This window comes from Sparus aurata, chromosome 16 (assembly GCF_900880675.1).
Source record: "Sparus aurata chromosome 16, fSpaAur1.1, whole genome shotgun sequence".
Taxonomy (NCBI): Eukaryota; Metazoa; Chordata; class Actinopteri; order Spariformes; family Sparidae; genus Sparus; species Sparus aurata.
Genome location: NC_044202.1, coordinates 3,333,060 through 3,342,597, shown reverse-complemented (window position 1 = coordinate 3,342,597; position 9,538 = coordinate 3,333,060). Strand labels below are relative to the sequence as shown.

Below are 9,538 nucleotides of genomic sequence, written 5' to 3'. Positions count from 1 at the left end.
AAGTAGCTGAAATAATACTGCGTACACTTTTTTGTTGCCTTTAGATGCATTTGAACACACCTCATTTTAATGGCGAAAATAAAGTGCTGGGTATGAAAATGACAACTGCGTCAGCCAGAAACTCGCAATGACACGTAAAGACATAGTGCCCTGAGATTGAGTAACCCTGATCTATAACAATCCTTTTTACCCGTTTGTGTCTCATTTTCTGTCATACTGTCCAACGTACTTTGATGACGTCGTCGATGTCAATCTTCCCGTCCTTGTTGTCGTCGAGAGCGTCGGCGATGCTCTGCAGCTTGTGCTCTGGAATGCTCTGGATCTGCCGCATGACGCTGATCAGCTCGTCGATGCTGATGAGGTTCTCCCTGAAGGTGTAGAACAGACTACATACAGGGAACGGTTTGTAACCAGGTGTTCATGGAGAAGTGGTGGAGAAAGTCTAAATCAACATGCTGCATTCAAGGTTCCCAGATCACACCAATCAAATGGATTTTCAACTTTTTAAATTTTGTTAATTTCATGCTGAAAAATGCAGCTTTAAAAATATCAATAAATGTTTGTTTTTTTCACTGATTCTGTTTTAAAAGCTGATAAATAGATTTTAAAGCTGCTTAAGGCAACAAGGCTTAAATTCACAAAGCACAAAGAATTTGGAAATTTGAAAACAATTTATAATCAGCCTCAGCAGAGGTAAACAAGTAAAAATAAAGTTTTGTCTTGAATCTTCCAAAACAAGCAGTTAGATCTTCATATTAAATGTGATTTAATGAATTGAGGAGCATAAACGGTTTATTAAAAGTGGATCCACAGCAACCAGTGGGCAGCACTCTGGTGATCCTCTGCAGCACAATTTTCAACAGATGACGGTTGACAACAACGATGCAATGTTAGCGTCTGGCAAGCAAGCAAATGGCGGTTTACCACAGTTTCAGCTTACCTTGTGGCATCACTATGTTTAGTAAAGAATAATCTGTAAAATTTGGAATCAATTAGGATGTGGTCTTATAATTGTCAAGTAATATATAGCTTAGTTTAATATCTTTTTGTTGTCTTTCTTTTTCTGGGAAACCTTTTGTTCCCTGTTTTATCTCCACCACCATTTTACGGATGAAGTAATGATGATGAAGATGACCATGAAGATGACGAGGATGATGATGACAACAACAAAAAATATAGCATAAACACTGATCACTGCTTAAAAGAAATACATTTTAAAACAGAGCTGCAACATTGTGTCAATTATTTGTCAACGATAAAACTTATTCTGACATGTTATGGACCAAACGGCGAATTGATTAATCAAGAAATAGTTGCAGTAGCAGCCCTATTTCAAATCTAAAATGTAGTTAAGACATCATAATAAATGCCATGAGAGTTAAAGGAAAGGATGCAAAATAAAGATAAAGTTGTCTTTGTGTTAATAACTTTGAAAAGCTTTGCATCCTTTACGACAGACACACAAACTACAGCCTGTGAGATGGAACGCAGCCATGACGGAGCTTTTGTCTAGACGCAATAGTTACCACTTTGGTGACACATTATGACTATTTCTTCGCTTTCTGAGAGTGAGATGAGAGGATTAATAACAGAAGTTGGTAGGCAGGTTGTTTTAGGAAAAGACAGAGCCTGTTTTACCATATACATCTGTGACAAACTGTCCAAGACGGACTTTCTTTTGTCTTTTCAAGGAAGTAAAAAGTTGACAATACCTTCTGTGTTTGTACAGCAGCAGCATTTGCTATTCTGAAGCACTACATACAGAAGCTTAGCGGTTAAAGTAATATATTCAGCTCTTACCCGACAGGTGGGGTGGTACCACTGTCCATCTGTCCGTCCAGGATCACCTTGTCCTTCTCCAGCTCCAGGATGATCTTGTCGATGCGACCGATCATACGGTTCACCCTCTTCGACAGACGCTGGCTCGCCTTCGACTCCTCTATCGCCTTTTCTTGTCCGGTCTTAGAAAGCTCCTTCTTTATCTCCTCCAGATCCTGGAAAACACACACAAATACACAATTGAACAAAATACTCTTAAAACCTTTGATTTTCTGCAGTGATTACAAGTCTAAAACTGGCACCTCGTTGTATTCCTGAACATCATCCTTCAGTTCTTCCAGCTCCTCTTTCTCCAGAGTCAACAGCCTCTTCTGCTCCTTCAGCTTTGAGCACGCATCACTCAACATGTCGATCTCTTCTTTGGTGATCTCCTCACCCTGAAACACAAACATACGATTGAAGAAACATGCTCCTAAATGTTTAGAATACATAAAAACTGCTTTGAAGACTACTTCTTAGATACTGACAGATGAAAACAGATGTTTAAGGTCATATTTTCCCTCTAAAAACTGCTTTGCACTCCTGTTACTTTAAGAAGTAGGTCAGAAAGTGCATCACTTAACAAGCACCACATGTGCATTTAATATAAACCCACATAAGAGACCGACCCAAACACAGAAAACGGGTAAGAGAGGGAAGCTGTGGAGGATGCTGGGATACTCCCCAAAACCCTAAAAACACACGATGAGGAGAACTCTGTGGAAACTACAAAGACTGTTAGCGAGGGAAGGAAAGGTTCAACTTGGTCAACCTGGAAGGATCAACAAGGAGAAGAGAAGGAGAAGTCTGGATAGATGTGGGCCAAACAGAACTTGCAAGTCATATTTAGCTTTCTCTGTAGCACCATAAGTGGGATTTTCTATAATAAGTAAGGAAATGTGGGTAAACGTTGACCTTGGCTGGCAGGATTTTAAGCTTAAATGGTTTCAAATATCAGATTCTAGTAAAAAAAAAACATGTCAACATTCATCTTATCATACTTTCGTTCCAGAACCTTGCATTTGGGGGGTTATTTCCTGTCATTATGTTATTACTGCTACTGAATCTGAGATCAAAACGGCCTGAAATAACTCAAAGAAATGCCAGAATTATATGCAAGTACTGTTTAACCGTCATCTGGGTTCGCTCAGAGGAGAAAGACCAGAAACTGTGCGTGCAGGGATAAACTGGTGTGGATGTGAGGGTTGACTGGGAGGAGACATCGTTGTAAACCTAACCTGGTAGTGCAGGAATGTCTGCCACTGTCCAAACTGTGTGACAGAAGGTGGCAACAAGTGAATGACACATAAATTACAGTAATAAATCATATCAAACATTCACGTGTTGTGCTCGTTAAAGGTAAGTTGTACCACGGAGGAAAAAATTATAATAAAATCCTCTGTGACAAATATTAAATATAGCCTGTATCTCAGGTAGTAAGAGCATTAAAAGAAGATATTATTTGTTGTTTTATTTATATTATACATTTTTTATATAACTGGTAGATAAAAATGAAAGTAGAGTTTTTAAAAGTTTCTGATTTCTAGTTAAACTTTAGTGTCTAAATTGCAAAGAGGGCTGTTCTGAATAGTTAATAATGTTATATTTGAATCCTTAATCATTATTAAGGTTTAATATTTCCAATAACTCGAGGGTGTTGTGAAGAGAAGAGAGTTATGCACCTTTTATTAATTAGATTTATATAACTAGGCGAAGAAAATATATATTTTAACTCTATTTTTATATAGTCAATGCCTTTAGTTGTTACAATAGATAAAAGAAAATGATTGTATAATATGGAAAGACGTTTGATTGCTGTTGATGAATCACTTTATTCAAATTGAGGATTTTGTTCGAAGTCAGAAAGAAATCAGAGATTTGAAGCTTCATTAAAAAACCTGTGTTCTTGGAGGTTTATGATTTCTTGTAAGACTAAAACCAGTGACACAGATTGTGTTTTTAGAGACGTTACCTTGATTCCTTCGAGGACAGGCGCTGTATCCCTCAGTGTCTCTGAGTGAGCAGCTGCGTCAGCTTTTTTTGGCTCCGCTTCAAGCTCCAACTCTTCCTCCTGTAGCAGACAGGCAAAGACACAATGAACAACATGGATTAATAAAGTCCTTCATTATCTGTAGGATAACGTAGATGTATGAATCAGTTTCAAAAGGTAGTCAAATATTTTCAGAACAATAAAAACACATGATCGGAGCTGTTACCCTGGCAGCCTTCTCTGCAGCATCCGCCAGTCTCTCCATCTCCCGGTCCTTGTTGTCCTGGCGTATCGCCTCCTCCTCCCGAAGTGTCGTCTCCAACTTAGTCTTGTTGTCGACTTTGGAGAGCTCCATCTCTGCCACCATCATCTGGGCCTCCTTTGTCTGGAGACGAGAGAGCAGAGTCAAACATTTTTAATACATTTCAACAGCTGAGCAAGGAAGCCAAGGAGCTAATTTCACCACGACAAAGTCACACATCCCAGCTCGGGCTTCTTAACATACCACCATCTCCGGCAGCGTCTGCAGGGTCGTCTTCAGCTGGTCGGCGGGGGAAAGTGTGTCGGGGAGGTACATGGCTCGGGACAGCAGCAGCAGAGACGTGGGGATCTGCTGTTTCAGGTGCAGCTCCAGCCACTACAAGAGCAGAATATAACACGACAGATGTAATGCCAAAGGAATGACCGCTTATATGTAGAATATAACATTTATTCTGTCAAACTGCATGAAAAACATCCTCCGTCTCTGTTTGCTGTGGTTACCTGGACGAGTTGCTCTCTCAGTCGTTCCTCCGTAACGCCGAGTGATCTCATCCCTCTGACACGACAGGCCGCCTGCACCTCGTTCACGTTCAGACTCGCCACCCCTTCCTCCGCTATGAGCTGGATAAACACAGTTCACACAAAGCATTTATTACCAACTACCTCCCGTTTTAATAGTGTCAAGAAAGAAGAATGAAAGCAAGCAGCTACAAGAGTATTGTCTTTTACCTTGTCATCTGCACGGATGGCTCTCAGCTTCATGATGAGCTGGAAGCGGAGGAAGTTGTTGGTCCCGATGGACTGCAGCTCCAGGAGACGGCAGAGAGCCACCAGCTGAGGTCGGGTCAGGTTGTCCAGAGTCAGCTCGTCCTCGAACAGTTTGGAGAACTTCAGGATCTGCTCATTACTGGGACGTTCACCAGAGTCCCGAATCTGTGCAGATGGACAAGTTATGACTTAAAACTTGAAAGTATTTAAGTTGACAAGAAAGTGATCTATTGTAGCTTTTTGTAGCTGTGTTAAATCAAGTTTTTGGAATTACTTGCTTCAACTGTACACTACATGAAGCACAGACACTTCATTGTTTCTACCACCGGAGGGCAGTACTGAGCAATCATTTCATGCCTCCCTGACTCATTGAACATGAACACCAACCTTCTGGAAGAAGGTGGAGAACTCCTCCGTCACATTTCCCTGGGCAGCCTTGTTCCGCAGAGCGATCTCCTCGATGGTGTCCTGCAAGAACTTGGCCATCTCCAGTTTGACTCTGAGCTCCGTTTTTAACCTCTCCTCCTAAAAAAAACAACAAAAAAAAACATTTCGAAATGTGGTGTGAATAGAATTCCCAAATTACATTATAAATATAATAAACGGCAATTTGTTGAGCGTTCTGTTAAATCTCACAGACCACGTTGTGACATAGAATGAAACTGTGCTGAAAATGACAACAGAAAGAAAAACAAAAAAAGGGAATATAACTGAGTTCTGTTTTAAAACAAGGACATTTGCTTAATTAAATAATTGCCAGGGTAAATTATATAGAACAACAGGTCAAGGATCGTGTTACGCTGTGGTTCAGACTCTAAGAAGGATTAACCCTTGTCAGGATCAGACAACAGCCTGATCACCTCAGCAGGATGCTGTGTGAAAGTTCAAGTCATGGAGACTGCAGTAGTGATAATTAGATAATAATATTGCTGGGGCTGTCTCAAACCACACCACAATTAGCATCTCGCAAAATAACACCCAAACTTTATTTTGTACATTTTCTCCGTCTCAGGGAGCTTCGATTACCTTCTTTGACTGTGTCTCGAAGGTGGACGGCAGCATGTTGGGAAAGAGTTTCAGAGCTACAGGAAGCAGGAACTCCATGAAGGGGACGATGATGAACACCAGGAAGGGAAGAAGTCTGAAGACGTCGGCACATGTTCTGAGGAACTGGGGAGAAAATATGAAAGAGCTGGAATCAGAACTGAGTCCTTTAATTCTGTGTGTCTTGTAGAACAATGGAGATTATGTTTTCAGATTTATTTTCCAGGTCTTGTGTTTGGATTGTCAACAATGAAGATGAGTTTCCTTAACATGTGGAGCATGGGCCCCAGAGTACCGTTCATTTCTACCAGGCTGGAGTTCACGTGAGCCTCCAGCAGAGAGCAGCAGCGAGAGGAAAAGCCAACAGGCAGCGATGTGAAAATGTTTACCTCATCTTTCTTTGTCCCTTGGTACAATCACCCTGCTCAATCCCTCTTATAACAGTTTCAACAGTCAGCACTTCTCACCCTGAGCCCATACATCCCCAGAGCAACAGAAACCTCCTAATTCATCGGTGCGACATTTGCATGGAGCCGCGGACCAAAGTGAACATTCTGCCTCAGAAACTGCCCACTTGAGCCAACAGGAAGCACATTTGTTCAGCACCGACCTGAACAATCCTCCGAGTATAGAAGCACCGGGCCAACACTGGTCTACTTTATTGTACAGCTGTCCGACTGTGGCTTACTGACCGGCCTCAGGAACACAATCCCGAAGCAGCCATCTACAGAAACGGCCCTGAGGAGAGAGGGCCAAAACACGAGTCCCTCTTTCTACGGCCTTTCCACCTGCATGTCAGTGGAAAAGTAGGGTGAAGGAATTAGGCCAGCCTGAGTGAAAGGGGCTTTGTCCAGCAGCCCATTGACATGTATATCATCTCCCAGAGCTCCACATCAAAGGAGGGAGGAGGGGGTGACAGATTAAAATAGAAGAAGCCTTAAACGGAGGCCTGAGTATTGTAAGTGAATATGAAAAGGGGAGATTAAGGAGGCAATACCAGCGCAGGTTAGATGAATGGGGGTGTAGATGGGCTCAGGACATGCGCTCAGAGGGAGTCAGCTGCATTTGAAAAGGTGCAGATGTGCTGGTGGAGCGGGTCTAATGCGGTGGGGGGCTGTGGTCATCGTCAAAACACTGACCAGCAGCTAGTAGCACTGTGGTAATTCTCTATTTCCACACTGAGCACAGCATGATATATCTCTTCTTGCAGCCAAGTGGATTTCTATAAAGATCTTCTTAAAAGTCAAAGGAGGTCAAATGAAATTGACGCATTTCAGCTTTCCACTGAACTGTTGCAACATCCCTTTACAAACTAATGACTGGTCCCATTGTTATCATGTGTCAGTGTACGACTCGTGAAACTACATTGTAAACATGCCTTACGTCTGGAGGTGTAACACCTGTACATTCCTCTGAAGATACTGCACATTTGAGCAGGTATTTCATCATCGTCGTGGATATCTAAATGTTCTAGAAGATGTAAAGATGGATGAATAATGCTGTACATTTGGAACTAGCATCGCTCAAATGCTCTCACCTATGCCACATACAGAACAGAAGAGTTAGAAGTGATGATCGACTTTCTAGAATTATTTCCTCCAGACGCTCTGGCAGATAAACCAGCTTAATTCAAATGGTAATGTTTGGTTTTAACTCCGTTTAAAAGTAGAGGGTGGATTCGAATCTGAGGCATTTCTAGACAAGAGCAGCAGAGGAGCATTCATGACTTGCCAGTTACGAATCGAGGCCACTAAGTCTGTACCATCCTGGACTGCTGAGGAACATGTAAGAGTGAGAGACCTGAGCTGACCTGCTCATCTTCCCTGAATTGGCACCTGTGCACCAGCAACTGCAGCAAACGACTGCAGTGCTGCGGCTTCGATCCAGACTGCAGCCGGATTCAGATTCATGTCAACAAATATCAGATGAATCTGATGTTTAAATATATTCTTACTGTTTCACTACCTGCAAAAATAACACATTTTAACATCTGTTTCCACAGTTTTGTACTGCATCTAGTTTGGATTAGTGATTGTAAAAAACCTTGTTATTAACTTAGGTCATCCACATATGAGTAAATAATATAATTATGTATGTAAAACAATAAATAAAAGGTAAAAGAAAGAGCAGAGGTGCCTTGCCACAGTTTTATGGCCTTGTGTTGGATAAAATGTTGTTGACAAATGTTGTGTAAACAAAAACATGAAAAAAGTCACGATGTGTATGATAAGTAAATAATGTATTTATCTTGACAGGCCTGCATGTCTCAGCTGAGTAACATCCTACTTTTTTGTTGCTTTAAAATTATTTTAACAATATATATTCTATCATGTAGCAGTTGTATCATCATCAGCTGCAGCAAATCTTACAGAAAATTGACTTTTAAGTTAAGATTCTTTTGCATTTGTTTTTTTTTCCTGATTGCATTGAAATATTCTGTGGAAACCAAGAAAGAATAATGAGCACTATAAGTGAAGCTGAAGTTAAATGAGGAGTTTCAGTGTCAAAGAGGGAACATGTAAAGCTTCTAATCAGGCAGCACAATCCTCAGAGCGCCTGGTGAGTAAACACTCAGCGTGCAGCCAATTTCTATAATTGATCCCATTAGGTTTGGGAAGCTGTGGATTAAACATTACAGAACAAGATGTCTGTGCTGTCAGACTTAAACGGTGCTCAGTCATCTCTGATCTCTAAACTCATGCTGATTATCTGCTCAGGAGAGCTTTCTTTCTGCGGAAGCACTGACTGACGGCTGAGGGATCACATTTTTTAAACAGATTTGCTCTCCGGAGAAAAACCTCTATTTCCCTCCCTGCAGACCTCACCTGTCTCCTCTCGCGGCGGGACAGCGGGTGTCCGTTCAGCACCCTCCACAGCATTCTGCCCGCGATGGTGGTGTCAATCCACAGCAGCCTGAAGCCGTGATAGTAGTGTTTGATTTCATCCAGAACCCGCTGTCGGATCGTCCTTCTCACAGGTTCTGCGTCCAGCGCGGGGCTGTACACCGGCCCTCCCTCCTCCAGCTTCTTCTTCTTGTCCTTTAACGAACGCAGCGACTTCTCCACCTTCGAGTCGTCCCATCTCCTCCTGGAGGTGTGTATCCACCGAACACCGGAGATGTCCTGCGGTCGTGCTATCGTCCACTGGGCCCCCGTTGTGATTGCAGGGTACGGTGAAGCGGAGGCCCCCAACAAAAAGGCGCAGTAGAGCCTCTGTGAGTCTGGGCTCTGGCAGGGGCCCACGTAGAAATCTGACAGGGGGAGGGAAGGACTGGAGGAAGAGACCTGGGACAAGCTGCCGAGTCTGAGCCCATCGAGTCTGAGGACACAACAAACAGAAGAACTTCAGAATACAAAGTCCAGACTGAAATGTACGGTTTTAAATTTTAAAAGGTGCTCTGTGAAGTTTCTGACCACTGGTGGAGCCATGAGTTGTGCATCCACATGACTGACACAATACACCTTCTGTGCAATGGTTTCACACAGTTTCACCTACTAACTAGTGGCAGTTATTGCCACATCACACAGTTAGAAAACTGCTAAACAAACGCTTCAATCCCCTCACATAGGCAGGGAAGAAAGAGACAACAAAACAGGCTTTGCAAGTGTTTGCGAGGAGGGGAATACTCTCAACATGTTGTGTTTTGGTGAGTGACAC

General features: G+C 42.3%; 1 protein-coding gene across 6 annotated transcripts in view; it reads right to left on the bottom strand.

Moving 5' to 3' along the window:
• The window catches only part of letm1 (leucine zipper-EF-hand containing transmembrane protein 1), a 29,904-nt gene that overhangs the window by 12,991 nt on the left and 7,375 nt on the right, over positions 1-9,538 (bottom strand). The window contains exons 3-15 of one of the 6 annotated variants that reach the window (XM_030391796.1): positions 8,707-9,199; positions 5,864-6,007; positions 5,225-5,362; positions 4,799-5,002; positions 4,571-4,690; positions 4,314-4,445; positions 4,035-4,193; positions 3,791-3,889; positions 3,057-3,089; positions 2,082-2,216; positions 1,801-1,994; positions 941-973; positions 230-386 (exon numbers count right to left, since the gene is read on the bottom strand). In XM_030391796.1, coding sequence (XP_030247656.1) covers positions 230-386; positions 941-973; positions 1,801-1,994; positions 2,082-2,216; positions 3,057-3,089; positions 3,791-3,889; positions 4,035-4,193; positions 4,314-4,445; positions 4,571-4,690; positions 4,799-5,002; positions 5,225-5,362; positions 5,864-6,007; positions 8,707-9,199 — 2,041 coding nt within the window. The remainder of the gene's footprint in view (positions 1-229; positions 387-940; positions 974-1,800; positions 1,995-2,081; positions 2,217-3,056; positions 3,090-3,790; positions 3,890-4,034; positions 4,194-4,313; positions 4,446-4,570; positions 4,691-4,798; positions 5,003-5,224; positions 5,363-5,863; positions 6,008-8,706; positions 9,200-9,538) is intronic. The other 5 variants (XM_030391799.1, XM_030391800.1, XM_030391797.1 and 2 more) reach the window with 5 other exon arrangements.